The 20,548-nt window shown below is 35.9% G+C and overlaps 1 protein-coding gene across 1 annotated transcript; it reads left to right on the forward strand.

The window, feature by feature from the left end:
• The first annotated feature begins 5,812 nt into the window (after nucleotides 1-5,812).
• Nucleotides 5,813-19,846, forward strand: LOC306869941 (endosomal transmembrane epsin interactor 1-like). The gene is made up of 11 exons (XM_079416905.1): nucleotides 5,813-6,744; nucleotides 8,375-8,431; nucleotides 9,726-9,836; nucleotides 10,790-10,909; nucleotides 11,283-11,390; nucleotides 11,573-11,706; nucleotides 13,126-13,252; nucleotides 13,484-13,562; nucleotides 15,533-15,682; nucleotides 17,273-17,586; nucleotides 18,985-19,846. The coding sequence occupies exons 1-11, from the start codon at nucleotides 6,445-6,447 to the stop codon at nucleotides 19,273-19,275; spliced, it is 1,791 nt and encodes a 596-aa protein (XP_079273031.1). The 5' UTR covers nucleotides 5,813-6,444; the 3' UTR covers nucleotides 19,276-19,846.
• Nucleotides 19,847-20,548: the final 702 nt, after the last annotated feature.

Here is a 20,548-nt window from a genome sequence, read left to right on the forward strand (position 1 = left end):
CCTCAGTCACAGTAGCTGTCTGATCTCGTTGCTTCAATGTGGACTCCTCTACAACGCACCACAAGCTGATGAGTATACCTTCTGACTACTTACCTCTTAGATTTACCTTCTGTTCTTCATCCTGTTGTCTCCCCTGTCTGCAGACTCGTCTCGGTTGGGAATTACCTCATCTGACTCTGGCTCTCTTCATCTGTCTCGCTCCGTCAACCTGTGAAGCAAAAGGACCGTATCAGTTCAGTTGCCTGACTCTCAGACATCAAGCCTCAAGATATAGTACTCACCCCATCATGATCTCCTGCACCTTCACTTTGGAAATAGTCACTGTGTTATCACTTACCTTTGTGTCCGGCTGCTTCTGTGACAGTAGATGAGTTTATCAGAACAGATTTGAGCAATTTAGCATTACATCGCCTCTGCCGTCAGATTCAGAAACAAACAGCTGATATAAATATCACAATCCACAAGAAATCCACAACTCCAGGCAATCAATCAACATCGAATGTAATAAAAAGCTGCATGCTTACAAAAGAAAAATCCATAAAGATGTTTATCCTCAATGTTGCTTCCAGCTAAAATACAAATCCTATAACCATATGGTTTTCTCCAGCAAAAAAGTCATATCTCAGTCAGTCCAAAATAGTTATAAAAAAATGCAGTTTTTCACTTCACAAGACATTATTGATGGACTGGATTACTACTTGTGTTTTTTTTTTTTTTTTTTTTTCCCATCAGCTGTTTGGACCCATTCACTGCAGAGGATCAATTGATGAGCAAATAATGTAAAGCTAAATCTCTCCAAATCTGTTCCGATAAAGAAAGGCACTCATCTACATCTTGTATAAGTAAATTTACAGCTATTTTCAAAAAAAAAAGTTCCTTCAATATAATTAGGAAGATGCAAAAAAATTAAATTGCCTATCAACTTTTAAAAGGGAGGAGAAAACGCTTTTGTCTATAGTATTAAGTTCATGGTGATATTTATCATTTAGTTTTATTTTAAGGAGCTTTTTGTTTACTTTTGTAGGATAAGCAACTTTGCTACTTTGGTGGGTATCTTCAATGAAAGCAAAACCACTGCTATAAATAATGTGAGTACAGATGATGTCGCCTAATGTCAACATGTGTCAAGTTAAAAATTAATAACATGTATCAATGGTGTTGAAACCGTGATTGCTCTTTGCATCCTTCTGAACAACCATAATGAATGTTCAATGTGGTAAGTCCTGTAATAGAAGATGCAGTTGCAGTAATTCCTGTCTGAGGCTGGTACAGGCTGTGCTGACCTGCAGTTGAGCTGCCTCTCTCTTGGCTTGCTAAAGCTTTCAAATCAATTCTATCTGACTGTGCAGACCTGACAGCTCGACCAGAGACTGTTCTGTCTCTGCCAACAGCTTAAAAGTGTCTTATACTCACCAAGGGTGCATTTATTTAACCAAAAATACAGTATAAACAGAAATATTGTAAAATATTATTACAATTTAAAATAACAGATTTCTACATTAATACATTTTAAAATGTAATTTATTTCTGTGATGGAAAAGCTGAATTTTCAGCATCCACTACTCGAGTCTTCAGGGTCACATGATCCTTGAGAAATCACTCTAATATGCTGATTTCTGCTCAAGAAACATTATTTTTTTATTACTAAGATAATATCACTACTTTTTTTTTTTTTTTTTTTTTTTTTTTTACAAGAAACTCATTATCAGTGTTAAATGCAGTTTAAAATTTGTGGCAACCGTTTTTTCCCCAGGATTCGTCAAGAAAGTTCAAATGAACATCACTTATTTGAAATATTTTGTAACATTATAAATGTCATATTGTCACTTTTGATCATTTCAATGTGGCCTTAGATCTTTTGGATGGTACACTTGTCAACAGGAGATTCTACTATGGCATCTGTAATAAAAACTTCTGCTTTGGTGTGATACCGCCAATGTATATCAGTATAAGGTTAAATACATCTGATCAACACCACTTACTGTTGACAACATTTCTTAATGCTGAAATGTTTTTTTTTTGGCCCAATAGTGTCCCCTAGTGGAACTGCAAAAATAAAGACTGACCCCTCCTCTGCCTGTCATTTGGTCAATCAAATAGATAAGCCTGTCCTAATCTCACACCATTGGTTAGACTAAAGTTGCATGTGTTTGGGCTAGTCTAGATGCACGAACAAATTTGATCAATGTTTTGTTAGTGTCACAGAGACACAGTGTTAATATAGAAAACTCCTGTTGACATGTCTGTAACTGTTGTTATTAATATCCTTTTTTTTCTGAAAAAAATGAAAAGAAAAAGCAAACATAACAAACTTGTTTTAAACACCGCTGTTTATTACTGTAACTTAAGTTGGCAGAGTTGTTTGTAATTGGGCTGAGAGGTCCCTTCCTCTCACGGCCTTCTTGGCCTGGGACTGGGATTGAGCCAACTCCTCTTCCACTGACCTGAACCAGAAGCCAACTCCGTTACGTTCCAACAAACCCTTCTCTCATTGGCAGAGTACAGCCACACTGAGCATATGAAGGCTATCAAGCATACCATATGCATCAGTCAGACAGCGCTAATGTGAAACATCCATCATCTCAGCATCTAAGTTCTCCAGTTTTTGTGTAAACACTCGTCTCATTACCTTGTTGTTTCTCTGACTCCGGCTCATTTATCTTTCTCTGGTGTAAACATGATAAACTTTCAGCTGGTTTCCTCACTTAAAAATTAAACAACCATTTTAATCAAAAAGTGACAATGAAAAACAAAATAATTTAGTTGGGAGGATATACACATGAGAATTTACTGTAACTAAAAAGTTGCAGACTGGTGTAATTAGTCTCAAAGCACCAAAATGTCTCAGTCAATATCGCCACCTTCTGGTCATTACTGGTTATGAGTTGCTCTGGTCTGTAACAGAACAGAATGTAATGTGATGGATCATCCACAGTATTCCAGTTAAGTTCTGACACTCAGTGAACCTTAAAACTCAGGTACCCAGAGAGACAAATACAAAGGACATTCATTAAAAAAAGAATAAAATAAAATCACAGACTTTTGAACACAGCTTCAATTCACATTTGAATTTGAATTATTCAAGTTATCACAATGTTTTTATTTTAATAAACACTCCTTAAGTATTATAATCTATCTATACCTACATACCATCACCACTCCAGCACTTTCAAAATCTCAATATCAGTATATTCACTATCCGCTCCATCTATATTATGTAGTATACTTTGACAATAGTGGTGTGTACACTGTTTTTCTACTGTGTACTTTTGTGATGTTCTAATAAACATGATCAAACTAATCATCATTATTTACTCTTATTCTAGGTTGATAGCAGCTATAGGTAAAATACAATATAGAAATCCACTAAGACTGACAACTACCGACCTCTCGGAATCTAATAAATGAATAAATAAAAGACAAATGTTTTGATTTCTTAGCATATTTGTGAATTATCCAAAGCATATTTATTAAATGGATTAATTTCCACTTGCAGGGTTTAGAGTTAGGCCTTTGTTCAACTAACTCACATAGTTTGTTTGTTCTGGAGAAAGCCTTCCGGTGGACAGCAGGTGCTAAAGTCATCAGCTTTATTTATATCCTGTATAAGCGGGATATTCGCTTTCGCTACAAATTAAATTGGAAGTACAACCAGTTTAAAATTGTTTGCATTTGCAACAAGATTTGACCAAAGCTATCTAACTTGCTTGCTAATTTGCAAACAGGCGCAATGAAGCCACCATCACCACCATAGCAACAACAGAGCTAGCAACAAGCTAACCAATTAGCTCGTAAAACACTCCCTACGGCTTTCCATTCATACAGCCAAGGGTCTTTGATATTTCACCAACTAGGTGGCCTGTCTTTCTCACTAAAGTGTAATTTCTTGCCTGGCAAGTTACCTATTTCCTTATCTAACTTCCATCAGCAATGTCTTTCATGGAAATTGTGTTTTGTCCATGGTTTCTCCCCCCACAAAGTTCTCCTTTCGCATAATTCTGATGTAACTGTTAGAAATCAGTCTCTTTTCCCCCCTAGATGGTTTAATAACAACTTGAACTGTATTCTATCTGTGTTTGATAATATTTTAACATATGAACAATTTATGAATCTCCATAATTTTCCAGTCCCACCAAAGGAATATAACTTTGATGAGAGCCAGCCGTGTTTATCCGGCTTTATGTTTGGGTGGTATCGATATTTTAGATCGGAAATGCAATAACAGACATATTGGCAAAATATTTCAGACCAAGACAAAGATTATTCCAAGAGGGAATTCTGCTGGGGTTCTTTTGTAACAAATATAAATTGGAGAAAGGCCTGGCTTTTGTCAAGTAAATTTTGCATATCTAACAAGGTTAAGGAAATTCATTATAAAATCCTTCATAAAATTGATCCCACTAATTTGTCTATTTCTAAATATTCTGATGTTGATGTGTCTTGGTCGTTTTGTTGAGGAAACAGCTGCCCATTTGTTTTTTGATTGTGGTGTTAACACAAAAAATTATGGGTTGGCTTAAGCACCTATGTTTCTAATCTTACAAATGTAACTCATACCTTCGTCCTCAAAGATCTTATTTTTTATTATGAAAATCCAAAGCTTTTATCTGCTGAATATGTTGTTCATTTTCTTATACTGAATGCAAAATTCTTCATTCATAAGCAAAAATTGCTTAAATCCCCTTTGTCTTTCCCCCTTTTTCTTGTTGAATTTGACTCTCTTGTTTAATTTCGTAGACTTACAAATAAAGAGTGTCAAATTTTTTATGTATTATGACAACTTTTCTTAAAGGGTGTAATTTCATTTTTGTACTTGTATGTATAGAAAATACCATAATTTGACGCACGCAAATCCAGAATATTTGTTTTCTGTTCTTATTTTTATGATTGCTCTTTGTTGGAATATATTCATGACTCGCTTCCCTGTTTTTGTATGTTTCTACAAGTTTTGCAATAAAAAAAGCAGAACTTGTATTAAAAAAAACAAACAGGCAAAGGGACTTTGATACAGGCAATTGTAACAAGTCGATTGGAGTTTAATCATAACATAATTATATAAAATAATCCAGTGCGCCTTTACCATATGCATCATCAGAAACATGCAATATTTGTCACAATAATCAATGTTGCAAAATCATTCAATTAAATGTAAATAAAAAAGTTAGAGACATTCTAATTGGTTAAGTGTAGTTTGCCTTGCCATACACGGTAATAGCCTAAAAGACATTGCTGTGGAAAATAGAAAAATATATTAACAAATATATAATAAACAAGCATGAATATACAGTGAAAACATATTATATATAAATATTTTAATATATTATATTTAAAGGCAATTATGCATTATTTAGTTGAAAAAAAAGTGTAAGTTCTCTTGCCACACACATTAAAAAAATATATGGAAAAATGTAAAAATATATTAATAAATATATAAATAAAAAGGCATTAATTATAATATAGCCTTCAGTACAATGTTATATTATATTCAATCTAAATATTTAAATATATATATTTAAAGGCAATTAGGCCTATGTATAATTTTGTTGAAAAACACGATATATTTTAATATACTTTAATCATATTAACATTATATTATTTAATGACACAGCAATGCTAAAATATAGACACATAAATGTCATTAGTAGTTTTGTTTTTTCTTTTTACAAATACATGTTTTTTTATTTTGTGCTATCTTATTATACTGCACTTTTGTCAACATTTGTTGTATTTTTATGTGCTGTTGAAACACGTGTATAGACAATGATATAAATAGATTTTTATTTTTTTGGGAAATGTTTTTTTTTTTGGTTATACAAAAAAAGATTCTAAATGAAACTTAATTTTTCCAATGTTTTTGATAAAATTGTTATGCTACAGCAAAATATTTATCATTCAGCAGTTGTAGTATTTATTGTATAAACATACATTTGTATTATGCCATGCAAAATTATGTCTTTTTTTTATTAAAAACTACGTGTTTTGGTGTTCAGTTGTTTATAAAGATCGGTAGATTTTCACTCTGAAGTAATGATACGCACCAAAGAGCGCGTGAATGTTGTCCTTTCAGCATTAAAGACAACGCAACACAAATGTTTCGTCATGGTAATAAATATAATATTTACCACAGAAGATGACATTATAATTTCACCGTCTTGATAGAGAGGGAGACCCGGGGGTGTGTGTGGCCTCCTCTTCCCACGCACCCCTCCCCCGCCTGTCCGCTCGCTCTGCCCAAAAAATGTGAAACTAAATCCGAGCAGCAGGTCACAGAGCCTAGTTATTTTAAAACCAACACTGAACTACCTCGACAGGACGATGGAAGTAACGCGGAACGGGCAGTTTAAAGAAATAATCGTCGCCGTGAGAGAGACAGAGTAAAATGAGGGAGCGCCGCTGTGCTCGTTTACTGTGTTTTGTTGTTGTTTGGCTGCTCGCGGGTCCCCAATGTCTCTGCCCGTAGTTCTGCCTGGATCTTGCTGTCGTTTAACGGGGGCTGCTTTGGCCCATCATCTCGCAGACACCTCTCACAGAAGCCGCAGCCGCTGTGTGTCCGCTCTTCCGTCCCGTATGTCCGGATCTCAGACGCGGCTCATCCCGGCGCTGCTGCCCGCTCGCCCGCTGCTCTCCCTCGGCTTGCTGCAGCTGGTTCTCGGCTGCTCCATGGTGGCGCTCTCTTTCGGGGCTCTGTCCCTTAGCAACTCGCCCCCTATTAGAAACTCCTGTCCGTTTTGGGCCGGATCTTCTGTGAGTATTACATTACTGGCCATAATCAGAGGTCCTAATGCTTTTATTTTACGGTACATATGCATGCTAACGTTACTCGTATTAAAATGCATGCTTGTCAGTATGCCACTGTATTAGTCTACAGCTTTTCATCGCTCCATTACAAACCAACAGGTATAGAGGAGAAATTTTATTGTGGTCTAATGTGTTTCCAATGCAGTCTGATACAGAAACGTGGTGCTGCACTTTTAGTTCAGTCTATTTCTGAGTATATGAGCACACCAGACACTGTTATTTACCAGTAATGCACTATGATAAACCATACCGATCTGTCAATATGTTGTAAATTATTAGCCAGGTTATTAATTACACTTTTAAAAAGTACCCTGTAGTTGTTGCCTCAAGGAAATATTTCAGCTTGGCCCATTATTTTTTACTGGTGTAGCCTAATGCAGTTAGTTTGGTTTAGTCAAATAATGGTTGATAGTTAAATAATAATTTAACTGGAATTTGACTTACTTCAGATGTTACCACTTGAAGCACATATTTAGGATTGAAAATTTTACTGTGAACAGTTTACAGTTAAACATTTTTACAGTATATAGTTTCACAGTGTAGTCTAATGTCCAATCTACTAACCAGATTTCAATGAATGCCGATGTCATTTTTACTTTTATCAGATTTATTAGTCAATATGACATGAATAATTATTTAGATCCTGGCACATTACCAGACTTTTAAGCTTGAGTACATTTTACATTAGCATTCATGTATTTGGCTGTTACACACAGCAAATTATATTGTTTTAATTTTTAATACCTTAAACGTATTGAGATTGTCCAGTTTCTTACGTTTTCTAGATATTTAGAAACTTCCTTAGTGCTGTGGTTGAATTTGGTCAAAGTTATCCAAAGTTATGCAATTTATAATATTATTTCCCACATTTTCGTATGGTTACTATTTGTGGTCATTGGCAGGAGTTGAGTCAACTGGTCCGTGAAGTCGTGGCTAAGTGTGAATCTCTTTTACTGCCTAACACTCTATAGTGAGTTACTGTTTAGAAGTAAAGCTACCATATTATGCATACCTCTAACCAAGTGCAAAACAACAACTAGTTAAAATCTAATGTTTATTTATACTTCTAAAGTTGAACTCCATTACTGATGAAGAAAAGCAAACACTGATTAAAATAATTGTGATTTCTTACAGAGATGGAAATAAAAATGTTGTAATGATGTGAAAAAAATTCACAATGTTGTATTGTGAAGTTGATTACAGAATATTGTTGATTTGAATAAAATCAATGAATTTAATTACTTTTAATAGATTACCTCACAAAGCATTTTACAGTTAAGGATTTAGTGAACTGCTTTAGTGTCTGAAGAAAAAAGAGAGCTAAACACAAGAACCCATCAGCTGGTGTAATTGACAGGAAGTGGCAGGGTTGAGAGGGAGCCGAGAATGGACAATGGTATTTGAATGAGGCTGCTGCAGACAGCTCAGCCGACAACACACTGAGTGAGATGAGTCATTAAAACAGGATTTAAAAGCGCTGAAGGCCACCATCTGATGAGTAATAATGGGTTCATTATCAGTTAATCTGTCTGTGAGTGTTTGCCTCTTTGCCGAACGGACTGATTGTTTTCTGCAGGTCATCCTCTCTGGGATTATAGGACTAACCACATGGAAACGGCCGATGCTTCTGCTGGTATGTGTGTTTTGACAATCTAAGACTTCTGGTCATTGAGGCAGCAGCCTAATGTTTCTATTTTAATAATCAGATGAGTTTATTTAAAATTGTTAGATGATTTTTACTACACCAAATCAGATCTGTATTGTCCTGAACATATGTTTTCCGGGTAATCTTCTGCATGTCCGTGTCCTTACAGTATGTTAAAGGCCCAGTTGTTTGGCCCTTAAAAGACCTTTTAAATAGGATCTGTGTCCATCAGACATTCAGTTAAGACCTTGTTAATTAAGTCTCAAGCCGACCATCATCTCCTGCCTACTGCCATTCATATACAATACAGTTCAAAAGTTTGGGGTCAGTGAGATTTCTATATTTTTTTTGAAAGAAATGAATGCTTTCAATTCAGCAAAAATGCATTAAATTGAGCAAAAAAAAAAAAGTTCAAATAAATGCTCTTCTTTTGAACTTTCTATTAATATAATATTAAATGATAATAATCAAATGTTTCTCGAGCACAAAATCAACATCTTAGAATGATTTCTGAAAGATCATGGGATAATGAAGAATGAAAAGAAAATTCTACTTTGCCATCACAGGAATAAATTACGTTTTCAAATATACTATAAAAAAAGTTATTTTAAATTCTATTTCACAATATGACTTTTTTTTCTGTATTTTTGATCAAATGAATGCAGCCTTGGTGAACATAAGAGACTTCTTTAAAAAACATTAACAAATCTCATCGAATCCAAACTTTAAACAGTAGTGTAAGTGTCATTTTCTAATTCCAGATTTGGGGAAAGGGGAAAGGGAAGTGGTGTGTGGCCAAGTATGGTGACCCATACTCAGAATTTGTGCTCTGCATTTAACCCATCCAAGTGTACACACAGTAGTGAACATACCCCGAAGTAGTGGGCAGCCAATGCTGCGGCACCTGGGGAGCAGTTGGGGGTTCAGTCCCTTGCTCAAGGGTCTCACCTCAGTCGTGGTATTGAGGGTGGAGAGAGTGTTGGTTATTCACTCCCCCCACCTACAATCCCTGCCGGACCTGAGACTTGAACCCACGACCTTCTGGTTACAAGTCCAACTCTCTATCCATTAGGCCACGACTGCCCCTAAAGTGCTAATATTATGTTAATCAAATACAGATTTCATCAAATTTCTCAAATCTCTCTGATTTTGTTAAAATGATTCACATTTTCACAGATTCTGCAAGGGGTTCCCAAACTTTCGCATGCCACTGTAAAATGGCTTACTAGTATTGATCTTGCTCTGTACCATTACCTCGTTTCATCTCATTTCTCTCACACAGGTAAATCTGTTTGTATTGCTGTCAGTGGTCTGTATCCTGCTAAACCTGGCAGGCTTCATCCTCTGCTGTCAGGGGGCTCAGCTGGTCTCCAGTACCATTAACTGCCAGCTGGTGAGGAATCTGTGCATTTGGACATGTGCTGTGGTAGAGATAATAACATCAGTAATGAGTTGTCAGATGACTCATGTATTGCCGATTGTATTCACAAACCTAGATGTAAAATATAAACAATCACCAACTGAAGTGGGGCAAACCTTATTAATACATATGTACATTTATCTACATTACATTTACATTTATTCATTTAGCTGACGCTTTTATCCAAAGCGACTTACAATTGCTATATATGTCAGAGGTTGCACGCCTCTGGAGCAACTAGGGGTTAAGTGTCTTGCTCAGGGACACATTGGTGTCTCACAGTGGATTCGAACCCCGGTCTCTCACACCAAAGGCATGTGTCTTATCCACTGCGCCATCACCACCCACCCATTACATAATAGCATAGATGTAGTGTTAGAGTTAGCAAAGAATAATAAGTGGCATTAACTACATACTTGAAAGCAGCTGCATAGCAACCACATAGAACACCCTAGCAACCTCATTGCAGCACTCTGGCGAACACCCACGCACTGCACTTACAAGCACTACTAAAACTTTCTTCTAGAGTGTTATCGAAACAGTAACACAGGCTGATGGGCTGCTTGGTCGATTGGAAAAATGCACATCTGTACAGACCATCTGCTTAGAGGAATGAAGTTTGTCCAAGTCAAAGAAGCCCTGAATTTGAGAGTCAAAGCAGGTTCCAGGTTTTCTTGGAATTGATTTAGGTTTTGGGGTGCTATCTTGTCATGGAAATGTCCCTGCCATATTGGTGACCTCATATCTTTGAGCTGTTATCGCATGCAGTGCCAGACCACTCAAAAAGACAAACGTAGAAAGGTGCCTGGAAACTTCATCCTCAGTCCCGTACTTTGAATCCAGGCAGTTCTTTAAGTACGGTATTAGTAATACCATGTGATCAGATATTATGAAACAAACATAAGAAATGTGTTTCTGTGTTTCAGAATGAGAAGGGTGATCTCTGTTACTGTTGTTCAGAGATCCCAAGCACACAGTGCCAAGGGGACAAGTTGATTGAGATCTACGCAGGTCATGCATGTGGCACAATGAGAATCCTGCTTAAGGTGTGTTCATTTTATAATATATATATTTTTTTCAGTTCTATTTTGTGTCATTTGGACTGTTTTACGAAGCCGTATCCATGACATGCAGGCAAAAATATGTTTATTGTGACCACAAATTAAGAATTCAATCTCTAGTTCAAGTAAATCGTGGCCATGATTTACTAAATAAAAACAAGATAGCGAATTAGTACAACGTGATTTAATGAATCAAGAAGTTGTGGGAACATTTATCTGCCATCAGTTTGTAGAATGCCTTGACTGACCAATCAGAATAAAGTATATTATGTTAGGAATGAGAGGAATATATTCATGCTTGAATATGTTTTATTTACAAGCGGTAGATTTGGATGTTATAGAGCTCTGTCTCTTTCAGAAAGTGCTGTTTGCGTTGTGTGCGCTGAATGCTTTGGCCACAGCGGTGTGTCTGGTGGCTGCTGCACTCAGATATCTCCAGATCTTTTCAACCAGACGGCCCTGCATGGTGAGAAATCATATCATGGAAAATATGGGAAGAAAATAATGTATTTTGATTAAGTTCTTGGTCAGTGTGTAGCATAGGTTATTTAGACTCTTTAGACATGCTGTGAGCAACTCAGAGGTGTCTGATGTCTCTCTGCCCTGGTCAGATGCTAATAGTGATGTGATTATGATCGTCTTTGGCAGGAAGCGGCCAGGCCTGTTCCAGAGGAAGTGGAGGAGCAGACTCATCTTCCTGACCCTGACGAATTTGTCGCTCCGGCACCTCCTCCTTCATACTTCTCCACCTTCTACTCTTACACCCCACGCCTTGCTCGCAGGTATCACACACAAGCCCTCTATACTCATAGTTACACAGCACACTCCAAAAAATGTTTTAGGCTACCTAAAATGTGATATTGTCGAAATGAACTGTACATTCAAGTCAAAAATATGATTTAATTTAGTTATTATAACTGAACCTACCCGACTGCATTGAGTTTAGTTTTAAAGACACATAATGTAATATATTCTTTTTATTCCATGAATTTCAATGCGAACATTTAAAATAATCATTAAACATAAAATATATATCATAAAAATAATTATCTATAAAAAAAAATAGAAAATGTACAACACGCTGTTGTTCAAATGTTTGCGAGTGGCAAGATTTTTTAATTATAAAAAAAAAAGATGCTCACCAAGCTTGTATTTATTTGGTGCAGTAAAAACAGTATCTTTAAAATAACTGTTTTCTAGTTTAATATATTTGAAGTGTAATTTATTCCTGTGATGGCAAAGCTGAATTTTCAGCAGTCATTGCTCCAGTCTTGAATGTCACAAGATCCTTCAAAAATCTTTCTAATATGCTGATTTCTTCTTCTTATTATCAATGTTTAAAACAATTGTCCAACTTTTTGAGAAAACTGATACATTTTGTCAGAATTCTTTGAATAGAAAGTTCAAAAGAAGTGTTTATTTGGAATACAAATCTTTTGGGACAGATTTTTTGTGTGTCCTTGCTGATCCAAGTATTGGTTTCTTTCTTTCTTTCAATAATAATAAACCAATCAATAAAAAAACAATAAAAAACCTTACTGACACCAAACCTTTAAATGATAGTATGTACAGTAGTATATGGGTAGTTGACGTATTAATGTGTTCTATGGTATGACAGCAAAAATGTAAAAAAGAAACCTCTAACATTGAAGATAAACCTCTCTCATGTTATTTGTATGTTAAGTTTTTTTTTCTGTCACACCATATGACGCAGTCCAATTTTTATTTGTCAACTAGCCATATATATATATATATATATATACATGCATACATACTAGGGTTCTGTTCAATTCTAAATTTTAAGGTTTTAAGGTAACTTGTACATATTAAAGGTATTTCAAGGTAACGTGCATATTCGTGATTAAAATCTGTCCAGCGTTTCATGATCTGTAGCTTGCTTAAGTGTGTCTCACTCTCACTCTCACACACACACAAACCAGCACTTTAACCTTGAACTCTTAACCAAAAATACAGCAGGATTTAGCAGATTTGTGGGTGGGTGGCTCAGTGTTTGGCAGGCAACCAAAATGTTTTGGCAACGTTAAACAGGATTGAAGTTTGTGTGTGTGGGAAAGCATGATATTCTCCCGTTTCATTGGATGTTCTGATCAAACACTAATGGGTTTGTCTAGAAGCTGCTGTTTACTTTCATTATATCTTCTCGTGGGTTGTTTACAATGTGAATGTGTGTGTTTTGGCAGGATGTTTGGTGATGGTATGATTCCTCTTCCTCATATATATGGTGCCAGAATTAAAGGAGTGGAGGTCTTTTGTCCTCTAGATCCTCCTCCACCTTATGAAGCTGTTGCATCAAACCCAACAGCACAGGTACTGATTTACACAGTTATTATATGCCATCTATATGCTATCGCATAATCATCCCTGTGATGAAAATCAAAAGGCAATTCGCATTTACAGTATTAATTCCTGATAGCATTTGTAAATTAGACCTCGTATCAGCAAACATGGCGCTGTGTTCTGGTCTACCAAGCTTACATTGGCAACAGCTCAATCAAATACAGTCCTTGTCCGCTCACTGACCCTCTGTATTTATATCAGGCCCAGAATACTGAGGTGCAAATGACTGATCTGACTGAGGTCCTGACAGAGAGTGCAGAGGCAGAGACGCCCAGTGATGGTATGAACCACTTGTATTCTTATGTATAGGCCTGTGGAGAAGAGCAGTATTGATAAACATTGACATTTAACACTTACAGTTGTTTTTGCACATTAAACCGGGACAGGAGAAAGTAGTTTAGAACAAAAGTAGAAAACAAGCAAATAGAAAATTCCCATAGGAAAATCTGGAATTAGAAAATGGAGCTGCCACTTAGGCCTACATGAAATGTGTCATTGACACAGCTTAAATAAACCTAGTGCCTTTGGTACTCTGTTTAATCAGGATGCTCACAGCATTTCACAGTACCCATCCAAAATTATGTCATCTGTGTATTAAAAGACATGTGTTTTAGTGGTGTCAGTTGTATCTCCAGTGCTCTTCTGTGAGGGATTTATTTTTCTTTTTATAGCTGTCTGTATCCTTCAACACTTTCAAAGATAGCACAGTCCTGCATGAGACTTTCACAAGTCACAATATAGCAGCCAGCCACTTGGCTAAACGTTTTGCCGCCGCCTAATTTCATACATATTTTATCATTATCAATTAAATTATCAGCATATCAATTTGAAATGTTGAATTGAAAAATTATGCTTTAATGAAAGCGGAACTTTGAACTGCATGAACTCCACGAGCTTGTGTCAAATCTGATGTTCATGCAACTTTTTCTCCATTTTAGACTTTAAAAACATCTGATAACTTGGTCATATCCAGGCATAGATCCTACATTTTTAATGTGTAAACAACTGTTCAGAAGTATGGTGTCAGTAATGTACATTTTTGTAAAAGAAATTAATGTTTTATTCAGCAAAGATGCAATAAATGGACCAAAAGTGACAGTAAAAATATTTATATTTCAAAAGGTTTCTATTTTAAATAAATGCTTTACGCCGAAGTACACAAAAAAGTACTTTGGTTTCCACAAAAATATGGAGTACAACTATTTTCAACACTGATAAGAAATATTACTTGTTACCAAATCAGCATATGAATGATTTCTGAAGGATCATGTGACACTGAAGACTGGAGTAATGATGCTGAAAATTCAGCTTTGCCGTCACAGAAATGAATTACATTTTGAAATATATTACAATAGAAAACAGTTATATTACATTGTAATTTGTAATTGTAATTTCACAATATTACCGTTTTACTGTATTTTCAATAAAGAAAATGCAGACTTGGTGAGCATAAGACACCTCTTTTACAAACATTAAAGCATCATACTGACTCCAAATGGTAGTACGTATAGACATAAGTTGTTCATTATGAAGTAACGTGAGTAAACATCTCTTTAATTTCAACTGCACATTTCTTAAGATGTTGCTGACTCTTGTTGACTATATAGACTAGGCTTGTTTTGGCCAGATTCCTCTTATGACCAATTTGGCGTAGCAGTTGCTGACAGGACAGACATAAACAGACAAGAAATAGACTTGAAAATAAAAAAGTATTTTTACACTGTTCTTAACCCTGTTGTTCTAAACCTCTTTTTACTCGGGTTTATAAAACCCTGCTCTGGAGATTCAGTGTTAGAATGTTACGCCTAGATGTTTAGCAACAGACAACCAGTCGCGTGCCTCATATTCACATGCTTTGGGCAGTCACGCAAACATTGTATAAACAGTCGCTTCAGCGTTTGGGGGTAAAATGTCAAATGGTGACAGAAAACACATGAAATGGATTGAAGAAGAGACCGTTTTATTCTTAACTTTTTTATTAATATTATTATATTAATATTCCTACCAGGAAAGTCCAAATCAAGTTCAGGAAAAACTTGATAGTACAGTCAGCAGCAGGGGTGCTGCTAGGGATTCTGGGCTCCTTGTGCTGCACATTGCTTGGGATCCCCCTCTGTTGAGATTATTGACTGTGTAAGCAGTGTGAAACAAGCAGCAAGATTCTGTTTTTACCCAGGGTTAACTAATTTAAAGTGTGAAAAGCCCTAAAAGGGTAACATGTTTTGTCGTTTGTTTGTGTGTTTTATTCAGACAGGTGCCGTCAGACGGCCATATTGAGCCCCACACCCCCGGCACAGTCTAGACAGCCTCACAGCGCAGTCTCCTCCAGCAGAAAACCTCACAGACCTCGCCTCCGCAGGTCCAACAGCGACCCCGTCCTGCTAGACCTGACCGCCAAAGGTAGGGGGAGGAATTCTCATATGGTCTGTTATGTCATTTGTGTCAGTCTACAGTCAGAGGTTTTTTGACCCCCTACACTGTATATTGGTAGTCACAGACAACCAATTAAATTGGACTTGTTTTCAGAGGATATATGTGCTGCTTCTGTGTGTTTTAAAAGCCCACAGGCAGATTTGTCTCATCACCTAAATGTATATCAAATGAACGAGGTTTCTATAAAAGGTGGAAGCACAGCCTCTGACACAGTTTTTTTATGATTAGTTTATGACCACTGGCTTCTCTCTGATGACAGATGGAGGTTTCATTTTACTTGGTGTGTGTGTCCAGATCAGAGGACTTGGTTTGATACTTATAGAGAAGCTATAGCTGTCAGTGGTTACTTTAAGCCCATTTTAAATATAGGACTCTCTGTCTCTGTGTTGCTGATGGGGGTCAGCAGAGAGCGCTCATTTTGCAAAGATCTTATAGGCATAGATCAGGGGCGTCAAACTCAGTTCCTGGAGGGCCGGAGCCCTGCAGAGTTTAGATGCAACCCTAATTAATCACACCTGATCCAGCTAATCAAGTCCTTCAGGCTTATTTGAAAACTATATCATTTACTCACCCTAATTTAATTCCAAACATCTAATGTATGACACTTTATTCTTCTGTGGAACATAAAAGGAGATATTATAAGAAATAATTTTTTTTTTTTTTTTTTTTTACAAACAATGAATGTCGATGGTAACTAAAAATGCTTGGTTACCAACATCCTTCAAAATATCTTCTTTTGTGCAGAAAAAAAGTCATTCAAGTTTGGAATGACATGATGATGAGTAAAGGTTCATGACGTGTTTATGCTTCACGACTTCTCTGTCTTAATTGATACAACAGTGGTCTTAGTCGTTATACTGAATTATTAGGATTGTTTTGTTTATTAACTTTGTTGAATAGACCTGTTAAAATTTTAGTCCTAAAACCTTGAAGAGAATTAGGATTTTTGAGCCATGGGCTGAATATTGGTGTCTGTGGTTTTCTGGAAAAATAAACCTTCATGATTTAATGTTTGAAAATGAATTAAGACAGCAATAAATATTAATATTGAAATTATTATATTTCTTAAACACTTGATTGTATCATTTTACAGTGAAATATTTCAATAGTTATTATTATTATTATTATTTATATAGTCAATCACTAACATTTTGGCCAAATTGTGCAGCCCTACAAACAGTCACAACCATAAGCACAAATTTTATCAGAAAATATGTAAATACTTTTTATTGTATTATTTCTTAAATGCTCAATTTGTATTATTTCACATTGAAGTATTACTTAGTATTTCTTATCTTGTTTATTATTTTTATTCAGTTATAACAATTGTTGATGTTGTTACAGCCCGACAAACAAGCACATATTTTTTTCTTTAATTTTAAATTGCAATTACAATTTTTTTATTAGAAAATTTGCAATTAGATATTTTTCTCCAAATTGTGTAGCCCCACTTCATGTAGCCCCATGTATTTGTCATCTCTAGTGAGTATACATTATTTGACAAATATTTGTCAAAAACATGGCAAGCTGTATCTCATTGGATTCTGTCTCTTTCAGTTATGAGTTGTGAAGCAGGTACACAGACAGAATTAGGTCCTGGTTCGGCTCCTGCTGCAGGCTCAGTGACCGTAACGGAGCATGGGACGGTTACGCTACGACAGGGCCGTGGCAAACGGAAGCCTCGTCCCAACTCTATGGTGGACTACCAGAGCTATAGAGACACAAAACTGCTGGTGGCCTGTTTTTTGGAGCAGTCCTCCTGCAGCTTGACCCCTGAGGTACAGGAGCTGGTCAACAGCATCAAAACCGTGCTGCGCTCCGATGAGGAACACATGGAGGAGGCCGTTCGCTGCGCCAGCTTCATTGACCAGGCAAGACACATGGCATTAACATTTACATTTATGCATTTAGCAGACGCTTTTATCCAAAGCGACTTACATTGAATTCAAGTTACAGTTTTTACATTTTATCAGCTCTTGCTTTCCCTGGGAATCGAACCCATGACCTTGGCGTTGCTAGCGCCATACTCTACAATTTGAGCTACAGGAAAGCCATTAAAACACGTCAGGTTCCCTAGGACTCAAAGCACATGCTCTGATACATGGAGCTTTGGTGCTCAAGGGGGAAAATTGAGTTTGAATCCAGCATGTTTTTTGTTGAGTATCATAGTATGGCTTTTATGGCTCATATACAGTATGACACAAGACAATATGGAGCTCATATATGGAGAAAAAAAAGATCTTAATTTTATTTAGAGGCTCAAACTATGCAAAAATGTCATTTGGTGCGGTTGCTGATATTTATATAGCAAAAAAGTCAGATGAAATTCTTTTAGTTTGTAATGTAAATCTCCTATATTTAACGATGTAGAAGACTACTTGAATAAAATGCATAGAAATATTAGTTGCCACTCTGTATCTTCCAATTAAATGTCTTAGTAGGATGATATTTAAATGCTTATTTACACATAACAAAATGCAGTGCAGTACAGTGATGGAGAGATGTACAAATAAACATTCCTCAAATGCCTGATGCATCACATTTTTAGCATGATTTTCTAAAAAATTTAATAAAAATCAAGTTGCTACAGCCCAGTAAGTGCTCATCGTGAAGAATTGCCTACAATATAAAAAAGTTCTTAAATTTACTTAAATGATCTGTAAATATTTCACAGCTAAAAGACAAGTGTACCATGACTTGAACATTTTTACAATAATATGGAAAGGACTATAAAATATCAATCAAACAACAGAAGACATATAATAGATGTAATGTTCAACAGTTTTTTTGTGCAAAATATTTTTGATAATTTAGAGGCCATAGAAATGTGCATATCACTTATGATGCTATAGGCTGTTGGGTCACTGTTTGTAGGGTTACTACTGTAAGGTTAAAGGAATAGTTCACCCAAACATTTTGTAATCATTTAATCACCCTCAAGTCGTTCCAAACCAGTAGAAGTTTCTTTCTTATGTTGAACACAAAAGAAGATATTTTGAAGAATATTGAAGAACCAAACAGTTGGTCCCCATTGACTTCATTAGCAGGGACAGAAATACTACGGAAGTCAATGTGGACCAAGAAATTTTTGATTACCAGCATCCTTCAAAATATTTTATGTTCAACATAAGAAACTCATACAGGTTTGTAACGACATGAGAGCAAGTAAATGATGACAAAATGTTCATTTTTGGGTGAACTATCTATCACTTTATTATCCTATTTGTTCCAATAATTTCCTGACAGGTCATTTTCATTAATGTTTGCAGGCCATTACAGTTTCAGAGGTTGCACCAGTGCAGTCCACCCTCCGCATGCACGCGCAGATGGAGCTCACCTCCAACACGCTGCCGCTGCGCAAGCGGCCGGGGATCCTGCACCTGCGCAGCTGTGGCGACCTCAGCACCTTCACATGGGCACAGCTGCAGGCCGGGCCGGAGCGCAGGACAGGTTCCCATTCTCGCACTAACTCCAGGACCGGCTCTCGGGCTGGATCCCGTCGCATGGAACAGGAACGTCCTCACAGCCTTATAGGAGTCTTCCGAGAAACTGTCATCTGAGTGACGTCTCAAACTGACTGTTAAGCGAGGAAATAGACTGTTTCAGGTGAAGGTTATCGTGAACTTCACAACATGAAGGAAGCTAAGCTTTGTATAAAGTACAGATGATTTCACTTCATTTTTAAAACATCTGTTTTTGTTGTCAGTGTGTATACTGAATATTATTCATTTTTAACTTTTTCAGTTAGAAGATGTTTCTTTTCACATTTTGCATTATGATAAAACACTGGAAAAAAACAAAAACAATTTTTATTTACCAAATTTCCTTATTTAAAAATGATTTGATTATACAAATTGACTATATGAAAAATACAATATTATTAATCATTATATATTTATTTATCTTCTGTGATGTGGAGAATTACTCAATGCTGATTAAATCAGCATATTGTGAAGAGGATGAATATGCAACTTTTTTTGTTTTATTTTTAATTTGATCATTCTGAACTAATGTATTATTTCTACCAAGATGTATGGTGCATTATTACTGAATTTGAGGAGGCTCATCTGCATTATATGGGTGAAACCTACCATCCATATTTTTCCAAGATTAAATATGATGTTTAAAGCATCTGTTGTCTGGGTCTTTCATCCAATCAATAATGACATTTTGACAGTGTAGGATGAACAGTTTTTAACAAAACCTTTACTTCTTTTCAAAAACTTGGGCTTTAATCCTTTTTTTTGTTTTTTAAAGAAATTAATATTTTTATTCAGTGAGGTTGAATTACTAAATTTGTATTTATCAAATAATTCAAATTTTCAACATTGATAATAATAGGTAATGTTTCTTGAGCCCCAAATATAGTGTTTTCTGAAGGATCATGTGACACTGAAGGCCATCTCTGGAATAAATTACATTTTAAAATATATTATAATGGAAACGGTTATTTTAAATAACATTTCACAAATTAACTATTTTTACTGTTTTTGATCAGAATAGACTTCTTTCAAAAACATAAAATCAAGAGATTAAAGAGACATTCTCTGCTCTCAGTAGTTTGTTTAATGTTGTAAATACTGTTACAAACATTCCTGCTATGATAAAGGAATGTCTAAATAGTTCAATCACAGAAAAGCTAGCAAATAAATAAACATTGCTGTCGCTTTACAGAAAGTGTGTTTTTAACTTTTAGACATTGACAAACATATAATTGTAATTACATTCAGAGCAAGTGCATTAAGTACTAATCAAACCCACAGTTTCTTTCCTACTTCAGTACAAACCACATACCCCGCTGAGGCCTTGTATTCTACAGTCTTGAGGTGGGAA

Source organism: Barbus barbus, assembly GCF_936440315.1.
Source record: "Barbus barbus genome assembly, chromosome: 5".
Taxonomy (NCBI): Eukaryota; Metazoa; Chordata; class Actinopteri; order Cypriniformes; family Cyprinidae; genus Barbus; species Barbus barbus.

Excerpts from the sequence above, each read along its gene's own strand:
- LOC306869941 (XM_079416905.1), top strand. The coding sequence starts at position 6,445 with ATGTCTCTGCCCGTAGTTCTGCCTGGATCTTGCTGTCGTTTAACGGGG. Across the intron at positions 10,910-11,282 it reads CAATGAGAATCCTGCTTAAG|AAAGTGCTGTTTGCGTTGTG; the intron begins GTGTGTTCATTT and ends TGTCTCTTTCAG. Across the intron at positions 11,391-11,572 it reads CAACCAGACGGCCCTGCATG|GAAGCGGCCAGGCCTGTTCC; the intron begins GTGAGAAATCAT and ends CGTCTTTGGCAG.